Raw genomic sequence first — 12015 nt, forward strand, 5'->3', positions numbered from 1 at the left:
TGGGAGACAGAGAAAGGGGAAGACATGTAGCAAAGGGCGTGGGCCGGATTCGAACCCGCGCCGCTACAGTAAGGACCCCAAATGGTATGTTCCCCAACCCACTAAGCCACCGGGGCGCCCCAATCCAGGCACTTCTTTCACAAAAATTTTCTAGGAGTAGATATATCGCAACTTGGGTTACCTGTGATTTACAGTAACATAAGACAGTACATTGAGAGTACAACGGTACAACATGTTCACAGTACATTGCAACACACCACCCATTCAGTCATTACACACTGTGTCAACCCAACAGTATTTCCATTCCTACATCTCAATAAATCAAACGGTAAATGTGTGGCTCATCAACGCCTGAGGTTCTAGCCCGAGCTGTGCCTTATATTCCTCCTTTTGAAAGCACGTTACATATCAGATATCAGTTGTTAAAACAGGCCACTATCTCTTGGACCTTTTCTTACACAATCCTACTTTTCTCACATAATAATAATAATAATAATAATAATATATTATTATTACTATTATTATTATGCATATATTTATTAATGGAGCATTATTTGTATAGCACCTTTCATTCAAAAAAAAAATTTAAGCAACTTTTCGATTTATTAATGGTCGTATTTTAGCTGTTTCTAAGTGCTAAAATTATGTTTTCGTCACCATGACACTATGGGACTTGAATCTTAGATTTGAATCTAGGATAACACCAAGACTTGTAATCTACAGTAACATTTAATCCAGGATGTAAATTTCCCCAGATTATTAAATAGCATTTCTCTTTTTGGTGGCCGATGTAATGATGAGAACTGATAATTCTGCTTTGAGCTCAAGATCAAGATATTTAAATATTGTAAATTCACCCAGGTCAATTTCACTGCACACAAACTGTAGAGAAAATACTGTAGCTGAAATCTCTTGTCCTGTCCTGTTTTGTCTACTGTAACTGACTGATATACATGATAGTTTGGAGGACAAGCCTCTATCAGTGTTGCTACACCAGTAGAGTTTAGCCAGGTCTCAACTAAAAGCACACAATACAAAATTATTTTCAGTTATCAGATCATAAACCAAAAAGGATGTGTTAGACAACGATCTGACATTAAAAAGACTCATTTCAGCTGTAGAGTTTCTGTGACAGGACAGGAGAGGCTGTGACTGAGGGTCAGGTGACTGGGGAGTAGGGCTGGGTAAAAAAAAAAAATGATTAATCAAATGATTCAGAATCGATTCATGAATCCCAAAAACGATCTTTTATTTAATGAACAAATGAATAAATGAAGGAATGAATAGTTCATTAATTCATTCAATGATTCATTCGTTCATTCATTTTTGGAAATCAGTATCGATACCCAGCCCTAGTATTGATGTGTTGCATAACTTGGCAGTCATGTAATTAAGGTTACAGCAAAAAAAAAAAAAAAGGTTTTAGTAACACTAACCGAATCGATATTGAATCGAATCGAATTGAATCGTGATAATCGATTTTGAACCATGTGAATCGGAATCGAATCGATTCTTGAAATTCGAATCGATACCCAGCCCTAGTGGGGAGAGACACAAGCTTTTCCCCCGTGTGCTCGGTCCTTCATGCCCATGTTGTTTGGGTATGATATTCCATGACGCAGTCCAAGACGTAGGTTGGCATCAATAATCTGGCTCCACTGATGATTGGGTGAACCCCATTGGGACTGAAGCTGTCTCTGCAGTTCCAAAAGTAAAAATATTCCCAAAATATCGAAATTGTCAAACTCCATCCCAAGGGTAAAGCATTCCAATGTCAGTAAAATATTCCCAAAATATCGAAATTGTCAATAAACCTCATCCCAAGGGTAAAGCATTCCAATGTCAGCCATGCAATCAGGTCAAAGAGTCTGCTAAAAGATCTGCTTCCTTTCCCCAAAGTTGGAAAGGGCCTGAGAGTAATAGGATATGTTAAAGAACACGCATGAAGAACACATTTAAAAGTGTCTTCTAAAAATCTATCTAGCTCATCCATCCTGTCAAAGCAAATCATTTGTTCATTCACGAGTATAACGTTAACCGGAACTAATGAGCGCTTAGCAGTATGAATGGGTTTGCCTGGCTTTGACTGCTCTCTTTCCAAGAGCACCTGTTGAAGACAGGGGAGTGGTACTGTAGCTACAAAGGCTCATGGGGGAGAGAGGGAGGTGCGGGGGGGTGCGGTTAATGTTTTTTTTCGGAACAGATGCCTAAAAAAGGCATTAACTGAATACCGAGGCTCAAAGGCCATTTAGCACGGTGAGAGGAGCTCGAAAGTCAACGACATGAAATATTCCTGAGGTAATGCTATCAGATAGATCAGAGGAGAGGACAAAGAGAGCCCGGGGAGTTGAATAAAAAAAAGAGACGCATCCCAGCTGTGTCTCCTGGCAAGGGGTGCGCACAGGTGCCTCCCGGGAACGTGGCGTGCCTTCAATTAGGACCCTCCGACGCGCCGAAGGTGTGTGGAGGCAGGGAGCAGGAGAGAGAGAGGGAGAAGGAGAGAGGGGGGGAGAGAGAGAGAGAGGGAGGGAGGGAGGGGTGCCGGCGGCGAGCATTAGCTCGTCGCCGCGTGCTGCCGAGACCCAGGCGGTCGCTGTGAGCGGGAGGATTACGGCTCGGCAGGAATGGCGCGTCGCTCGCAGGGCTCGGAAAATCCCCCCTCGGGTCCCGGGTGTTCCGCCGACGTCGGGGGAATTAGAACCCGACGTTCGCTAAAAGACCTGCCGCGGTGGTTTGCGTTAAGCAAGAAACGGAACCTCAACGCGATTAGGCTACTGATCACGGCATGTGTGGAGATGTGAGGAGGACAGGTAGTGGCTGCATGTTTCGGTAGCTCTGGTGACACCGACGCCGTCTTGACCCCGAGGACATAACGAAAATAGACAGAATTGTACTGTAATGTGGTATGTATTGGAAACCACACACACACACACACGCACAGGGTAATTTATAGTCCGTCGCCAGGGTGGTGGACAATGACAATGGAGACTAAAATACGTACGTGCAAAGTACTGCCAAGGGATGTAGGTTCTCCCGTGGTCTATGGACCTCTCCAGGACCCACAGGTCAGGCCGAGGGGTGTTGGCGAACTTGATGAGGACGTAGGCCACGTGGAAGAGCTGGAGGATAGAACACAGAAAAGTAGATGGTTTTAACAAAGAGAGCACAAACAGACACGGGAATCACCTTCTCCGCGTTCGACTGGTTTCCTGCGACCCCCAGCCCGCTAGCTACTGTACGTACAGTAACCCCGTCCTACCAGGGCCGGGTCTGGACCGGCAGCTCAGACAATACTGCCATTTCCTTCTGCGTGTAAACAAGGATAATCTAGCCTTGGCATACTGTGGAGGCCCGACTCCCAACTAGGGGCTAATGCCCCTAACACTAATACTGCAGGCAGGCACTCGGCTGGTGGGTCAAGTGCCGTTTCTTTTTTTGCTTTACATAAAGGGTGGAAACTCTTACTCAGATCACAAGCACTTGACCCAGCGTTGGGAGGCTGGAAGCAGCGCTGTGTGTGAGAAAGAACAGAATTTCAGTCAGCATACAGCCTCCGGACTCACACTCCTTCCAGAGATATCCCCACATACAGGAAATGCAGGCAAAAAAATACCTAGAACTACACTAAGGCTACCCGTTTCCACGTTCAGTTAATCAGCATCACGAATATGCACCATTCATCATCGTCGTCATCATCATCGTCGTCGTCATCGTCATCATCATCGTCATCATCATCATCATTAGGGCTCAAGAGTGGGTTGGGTTGTATCAGTTTGATTAAAGAGAGCGGAACGCTGCTTTTTCAAAGCTCTCTTCGCGACGGCTGGCGCGGAGCTGGCGCTGTTCACAGCTCACGACGTGCAGCGTCCGGACAAAATTACCGTACACCTGACTGACCCCACGCCCTGTTGCGCCCGTGAGGCCGGGGGAAGAGATTACTCAGAAAGAATGCCGCGCCGGCTGAGACGAGCCTAGAGCGGCTCATGACGTGAGCCAGAAACAGGACGGAGCATGAATATTTGCACAAAAACACTCGGCGCCGCCCATCTCAACACTGATCCAGCTCCTGCATGAAAACTGTAGCCTAACTTAAAATAGAGCGTGTTGTTTTTTGGTGTGTGTGTGTGTGTGTGCTGTGTAGACCGTCTTCCTTGAAAACGATGCGGGCAGGCCCGCACTGGCCCGCCGTCCTCCGGCGCCTCGCCGCGGAGCGCGCTCGCCACCTCTGCGTCTCTCCTCGACAGGAGGCCGGGCTCACGGCTCGGCCGAGAGGAGCTGTCGGAGCGAGGGACGAGCCCGGCGCCATGGGGTCACCGACCTGTCAACCAGGCCCCACCATCAACTTGAGGGATCGCGATCCCCCCCGGACCCCCACCCCCTGACGTTAGCGCCTTAAGTTCAAGCAGCACCTCCCGGGTTGACGGATCACGGTAGGGTTCAAGGGTCAGGCAGAGCATTGTCTGGACTTGTGTGTCCCGTTGGAGGCCGGGGCTGGAGCCGTCAGTAACGTGGACGAAGCGTTCGCAGGAAACCCGCAGGAGACGTCCTTCAATCTGGTATGTAAACGCTCGATAGCAAACGTCTGATTTGGCCTCGGTGTGGATAAATACCAGGACATGCGAACGGCCTCGGACACTGTGAGATCCCGCGGTTGACCTCTGTTCGGCAGGGGCGTGCCCCGGGGGCTAATCAGAGAACGCTTCCACCCACATGCTACAGGATGCGCGGAGGACAAAAGAAAACGAATAAATCGGAACACCCAAACAGAACGCGGCCGGCTAAAAACAGAAGCCAAGGCCTTGGCAGAATGCCCGAGTGCCCTGCCCACTGTCGACGCACACCCTCGACGAGGACCAGGGTCGGCTGAGGAGCAAGAGGACGTTCGGTTTACACACGAGGGGGAGGGATGGAGGGATGGAGGGATGGGGGGGATGGAGGGGGAGGCATGGAGGGGGAGGAGAAGAGACGTGTCGACTAGCATGTGGGCCTGTCGTAGATTCCTGCCATGGTGTCACATTCCGCCCCCCGCTCCCCCCCACCCTCTCTCTCTCTCTCCCCTCCTCACCCCCCTCATCCGCCTGCCCCTCATCCCCCGGGCCGATGCCCCCCACTCCTCTCCGAAACCTGCGCGGCTGGCACACGACGGTGACAATCTCTTCAGCCAGCGGAACGCAACATCCATCAACATAGTTACGGAACAATAGCATGGATACCATAACAATAGCAATGAAAATATATACACGCATGCGGCGCTGTCCCCCGGGAAATGTCTCGCAGAGGATAGCACAACTGATCATATATCGTAAATGGGATGACACAGTGTACTGTACAGTGTCGGTGATATGACACAGGCCATGCCCTTGTTTGTTTCCCCATTGATCAGTTTAGAGGTACAGCCCATGCCTTTATAAAATGTTCAAAAGCCCCCCCCACCCCCCCCCCACCCCGCACACACACACACACACACACACACAGACACACAGTTGGCATGAAAGCTCACAGTCCACTTCCCGATCCCATCCAAACCCAGCGGCACCAAGAGAGACCAGAGAGGCCTGTCAGAGAGACACACAGCCGGACTGACCCGCTCCTGGCACATCCCTGCTTTCCGTCAGTCCTCTCTTTCCTCCCCCCGACCCCCCCCCCCCGCCCCCCCCAGTCTATACAGTCACGTCCTGAACGCAGTTCAACACCTTTTGTTTGGAACGGGGCCCGACACATCTCGACGACGCGCCGAAGCACTCCCGATTCGCCGTTCGCGGACGCGAAACGGAGGGACGCGTTCGTCGCGCCGGCGGTGAAAACGCTGCGACGCGCCGAGGGGGGGTGAAGCTGTACCTCTTCAGTAACACTCGAGCGCATATCCTGGAGCCTTAAGTCCTAAGCTAAATGAAGGATGGAGGGGAGTGTGTACCTTATGGGGAGGAGGGGGGGGGGGGGGGGGGGGGGGGGGTGAGGCAGGGTGTCAAACAGGTCAGCGCTTGAGTGGTCGCAGGTATGAGCCCTGACACCTACCCGCCCTGGCTTTTAACCCCTGTCCCAAATTCCTGAGAGTGACCCCCATAAACAAGACATATACACAGGGCGTAAAATCTAAATCAAATCTGCCTGTAAACATGCTGTTTTCCCAGCGGGGTGGGGGGGGGTCGGGCAGGCCGGGCCCCCGGTGACCTGGCACAGCTCTCACCTCACCAGCCCAGCGTTCCCACCACGCTCCTGGACCCATGTTTACTGTCCTCCCACTGTGTTTTTACCAGCAGAGCAAAAAAACATCATGTACATACTGTACTCCCACACACACATACTGTACAGCACACACGCACACGATCCCAACTAAACGCCCACACGCACCCAATGCAAGTCGTGCGCACACACGCACACACACACACAAACAAACGCACACACACACACGCACGCACGCACACACACGCACACACACACACACACACACACACACACACACGCACACACACACACACACACACACACACACCAGAGGTCAGCAGGCCGCACCTAGTGGGACTGTGGTGTGCTGCTGTGCCAGCTCATACCCAGTGTGTGAGACAGTTGGGGCGTGATGAATGTGTGCCCCAAAGCGTGAGCCGCCATGTTGCTGCCTCCATGCAGAATTCCTGCCCTGCCTTCACACTTGCCCACACTTCAGGCAGCGAAGCCAGACAGCGTTTTGCTCTCCCACAGGAAACTTGAAGGCAAGATCCCAGCGTACGCGGACGGACGATTGTGCAACTTTTGACAAAATATTCTCACTGCCGTGCCTGAAACGCAGATCTGTATAGATGTAATCTTGCAGCAGGGTATATTAATGGTGATTATGATCTGCCATTGCAAAACCAACAACTATAATGTGTTGTAGTGTTACTGCAACACGCAAATGTTCACAACTTCAATCGGTGCAACCAATTAGCTTATGACATTCAAACTACACACAATTCTTCTCTAGCAATTGTACATGGGGGTCTTGGGAGAGGCAGTGTGTGCGTGTGTGTATGTGTGCGTGTGTGTGTGTGTGTGCGTGTGTGTGTGTGTGTGTGTGTGTGTGTGTGTGTGTGGGGGTGTGTGTGTATGTATGGGTGGGCGCGCGTGTGTGCATGTGTGTGTGCTTGTGTGGGTGTGTGTGCATATGTGGGTGTGTGTGTGCGTGTGTGTGCGTGTGTGTATGTGCGTGTGCGTGTGGGTGTGGGTGTGTGTGCGTGTGTGCGTGTGTGCGTGCGTGTGTTTGTGGGTGTGTGTGTGTGCGTGTGTGTGTGTGTGTATGTGGGTGTGTGTGTGGGTGGGCGTGCGTGTGTGTGTGTGTGTGTGTGTGCATGCGTGTGTGTGTGTGCGTGCGTGTATGTATGTGCGTGTGGGTGTGGGTGTGCGTGTGTGTATGTGTGTTCGTGCGTGCGTGTGTGTGTGTGCGTGTTGGTGTGTGTGTGTGTGTGTGTGGGTGGCCAGTGAGGAGCCAGGAAGGCTACTGTACTGTAGGAGCAGCGGCAGCCTGACGGACGTGACAGAGATCCCCAAGTGTCTGATGTTAGGGCAGAGGAATGCTGCACACACACACACACACGCACACACACGCACACACACGCGCACACACACACACACACACACACACACACACACACACACACACACACACACACACACACACACACACAGCCTCAGCATTAGAGGGGAGCTCAGGAGAGGCCTCACCTTCTGTTGGAGTAGATCAGCCTGCCAGACAGTTGTAGCACAATGGGGGCGGAGTGTCTTTAGTTTGAAACAATGCAACGTGCAACTGTTTGTCTATAGCGACAGGTGCTGATGGTGTTGGGGGCAGGGGGGGGGGGGGGCAGGGGTGTGTTTCTTTCTGTCTCCATGATAAACATTCACCTCTCTCCACAGACTTTGCCTTTAAAAAAAAAACAGGGGGAAAAAGCAACAAGCCAGCATCAACCCCAGTGAGCGTGATACAAAGATAGCCACCAGAGGCTATTTCTGTAGGATGGGAAATGCGATGAATGCAAGTTTCTACAAGTCGACGACGGCCTGGCCATTGTAAAGGTACAGCTGCTGCTGTTGTCTTGTGTTCTCTCCCTGTGCGTTCACTGATGAGGTATTGTCGGACGATGACTAGCTTGTTCAAAACCAATCGCGTGCTCAAGCGCACACGGAAGCTAATAAACGAAAGCTTGATTAAAGCTGTTGTGTCTGTGTTGAGCGGATGGGGAACGACGTGCTATAATACACTGTAGGAAAACCGTGTGTGTGTGTGCGTCAGAAGGCCTCCGACTACCCATGAGCCCAGCTCAGTGTGTGTCTATGTGGGTATGGGCCGCAGATTGGCCTTGGAAAGGTGGGTAGATCCCGACCTAAACCCCCGACCCCTCCCCCCGGGAATTTCCACAGCGGCGCTCTGGTTTTAGGGCGCCGCTGCCGCCCGACTATGAGCGCTGATCCCAGCGCGATGCCAGGGGGGGGGGGGGGCGGCGACCGGCACGCGCAGAGCCGGGGCCGGACCGCGGGGCGAGCCAGCGTGCGAGCGCGATTGCGAGAGAGACGCTGTAAATGTGGGCGACAGACACCGGTCTGGCCTGGCGCCCGCCAAGGGAGGGGGTGGGGGGGGAGGGTCTAAAGAGAGGCGCTTACATCACCTCTTGTCATCACTACAGCGAGACTTAGGGACGCGTTTAACAGCCAAACACGTCCCCGGGGAGGTAGACCAGGCCCAGACCGCCTCTAGTTACAGGGATCGTGTGTGAATAGGATACATTTTCCTTCTCCGTTTTGATCTAGTTTACTTATCGGAATTTTATAGGTTTAGATTATAGAAAGCTTCATAGATAATTGCACTGTAGACACAGAGTGAAAAACAAATATGGCAAGCAAAATAATTTTAGGTTATGATGGGATTTTGTGGTCTTATAATTATTTCCGCTGTTCCAGAAACGAATTTGGAAGTTATGATGCTGAATTATGAAGACTCTCAGTGCCAGGAGTGTCTGACTGAATAATCCATGAGAACTGCAAGTGTGTGAACGCTGCCACCCTGTAGAGACGCCACAGACACACACACATCTCCACTAAGTCCTCCTCTCCTTCATCGGCCCAATCCATCTACCCACCGCAAAGAAAAGGCTGGGTCACTTTCAAGAAAGACTTCAAAGGGGGCAAAGCTTTTGTGAATATTTCAAAAGCACAGAAGGGACATCGCACAATACAGCCAACATGAATTCTGGGACAAAAGGGGGCCACGGGTGCATATAAAATAACCCCGGCCAAACTTATGAGGGCAGGCCCTTGAGAGAAAACGGATTAAGTTCCAGGAGAATTCTTCACTGACAAAAAACGGAGTTAAAAGCCCCATTAAAAGCCCCATCTCTCCTGACTGTCTGAAAAACATGACAATAGACCTCAGCAAACAGCAGAATCCTGTTTAGGCCTACCTAACCTAAATTCATATGGGCTGGTACAGTGCCATAGCATCTAATCAAGCCAATACGCCACTCCTCAACCTTGTTATCAAGCCCTACAGAGTGGATGGCAAATACCTCACACCCACAATCCCAACAAGCTAACACCAACCAATCATAGAGCATGGCACACTCCAAACAGATCCCATTCAGGGGCTGGAGGTCACCACTCAGAGCTCTGAGAACCTCACAACCATCCAATCTCACATCAGCGTGTCACGTGATGATGGTATAATTGTATGTCAAATCTGTCTGGTGCAGAAAAATAATAGCCAATTCATTTTTAGCGTTCTGGTCATCTGGATGTGCCAGGACATCACGAAACAAAAACTGGCGCAGACACCCATTGGTTAACGGCCGCCAATCAGAGGGTCGTTCCAGTATCCTCGGATGGCGAGTGGGCGTGGGGTGCGGTAAGCCCAGGCATGTCACGTCTCACATGGTCTGGGTCCACTCAGGCAGATAAGCACATGTGGTCAGACCTCCTAAAATACATTCCCCAGAAACACTGGACTGCTGGGAGGGGTGATCACAGCGGTGCCAGCGCTCGCTTCCCTATAGGACACGGAGTCGACGCTCTGCCCTGTCGAGGGGATTTCAGACAGGAGTGACTATTTCCACACGTGTGTCTTTCTAAACTGTGTCAAAGTGTCAGCCTTAGAATTATACATAGGGTTCTATCAGAAAAATCACAGTATCTCTGAAATATTGACATTTAGTATCTCTTAAATTTGACCATCAAAGCTTTATAATACCAGTTTTATTTTTATTTTTTTGAGGTAGAACGTTCTGTTTTTTTTAAGTTTAACCCTCCCAAAAATACTTTTTAGAAAAATAACATCACATACTGTGCTATATACATGAATATCCAACAATCAAATGTATGCTCATTCACTCCATTTTTACAAAAATGGCAGGTAGAGTAGAACCCTATGACTCTACAGTCATAAAAAGTCACATAACACAATTGACCGGGACTCTGATATACAGTTTTTACTTGGACTATGGTAGGAATCCATAGTCCTGGTTACCCTTCAGTTACAGTAAGACCATGCCTGTGAGCTCCAGCTGCTGTCTAGAACACAACTGAGGCCCATCGAGGTCATCTGACCTAATGCTGGCTTTATCATGCGTCACAGGTCAAAGCCCAGCAGACACAGTAACGCAGGCAGAAGATCATCCTTCCACATGCTCATCTCAGCCACAGGCTTCAGCTAGTAGTGGCTTTGGTTGTTTTGGACACGAGAACCCGCCAGAGAAAGCACTGACCTGGAGCACATTCACAGTGACTCCAGGTTGTCATCAACAGAGAAAATGTTTCCCTATTTTAATACATGTATCTTCTCTCACAGTTTGAAAGTTGGAACATCAGAATCCGAAATCGGTTTATTTGCCAAGTACATTTTCACATACGAGGTCGAGGAATGTGACTCAGTGGTGGGTGCGCAGAGGACTGAAAAACAAAAAAAACGTAAAGTTAAAAATAATACAAATATAAAAACATCTAAAGAACTGAAGTAGTAAGGCTATTATAAGGCTGTACATGGTTATAAATACATTATAGACTATAATATGTGGGGCTACATGTATATGAATTAAAAGTGTGTCTTAAATAAAAAATATATCTGCAGTCCAGTATTGCACCCGGAGAAGCTAATCCTCTAGAAATGTGTGTGCCAGTGCTATTACATCATTTAACGTTCCACAAAAGCTTAGCGGTATCCGTATCAGTCCTTGACAGGTTGGAGCTTCAAACTGTCAGGAGACAATATCCGCCTCAGAAACGATCTCTCTCTTTGAACCTTCATATTTCCACATAAACAGACTGTGCCGTTATCTAATATATCCGTGGAGAGAGATGAAGATAACGCCAGTGGAGAGAGGCACCTGTGTTGGTCTTTAAAAGAGACCACCATTCACCTCGACCCAGCCCCCACACATCCTCATAACCATATCACCTTTTCCCCTACACTAACAGAATCTATAAAAGCATTTAAAGCACGAGCTAGAACAGCTTCCTTCAAACAACATCAATCAGGGCTATTCTCTCCATGCTCTACACACACAGGTAGATTATATTTGGAATGAGCATGCGTGTGGCATGAGGGTTTGACACAACTTTCTTTGTGCATCTTTCTAAAAAATTAGTTATGACTGAAGAACCAATCACCACGGCTGTTTCAGGTCAGGGCGTCATCTCTCTTTGACAGTGATGTCTCAGCTTAAGGTACAATGAGCTGAACTAATTCCTGAAACAACGCCATTCCTGTACAATGGACCAATGCGATCTCTAAATTTATGGGAAAACACCACATGTAAACACGTTCACAGTCACCATAGTTAATAACCACGTCGTCGTTTTAAAACATTATTTGTACATACATTTGACCGTAATATGTTCTGCATTACTTGTGCCATTCTTTACTGCTTGCTCATCCAGAACCACCTCAATGGAAACAAGTGTAAAGTGAACCTGTCGTCCCCCACCCATGATGCATGTCGTCAGTACAGTTGTTGAATGAAATGTCAAAAGCTAATTCTAAGCTAATGGATCTCC

At 49.2% G+C, this 12015-nt stretch overlaps 1 protein-coding gene across 1 annotated transcript in view; it reads right to left on the reverse strand.

The window, feature by feature from the left end:
• LOC311316420 (laminin subunit alpha-3-like) overlaps positions 1–12015 on the reverse strand; it is a gene marked incomplete at both ends in the record, with an annotated part of 64246 nt that overhangs the window by 49042 nt on the left and 3189 nt on the right. Inside the window, one exon of the mRNA XM_084447262.1 lies at positions 3002–3119. Within this exon, the coding sequence (XP_084303388.1) occupies positions 3002–3119 (118 nt within the window). The remainder of the gene's footprint in view (positions 1–3001; positions 3120–12015) is intronic.

Source organism: Borostomias antarcticus (assembly GCF_949987555.1).
Source record: "Borostomias antarcticus genome assembly, chromosome: 12".
NCBI lineage: Eukaryota > Metazoa > Chordata > Actinopteri > Stomiiformes > Stomiidae > Borostomias > Borostomias antarcticus.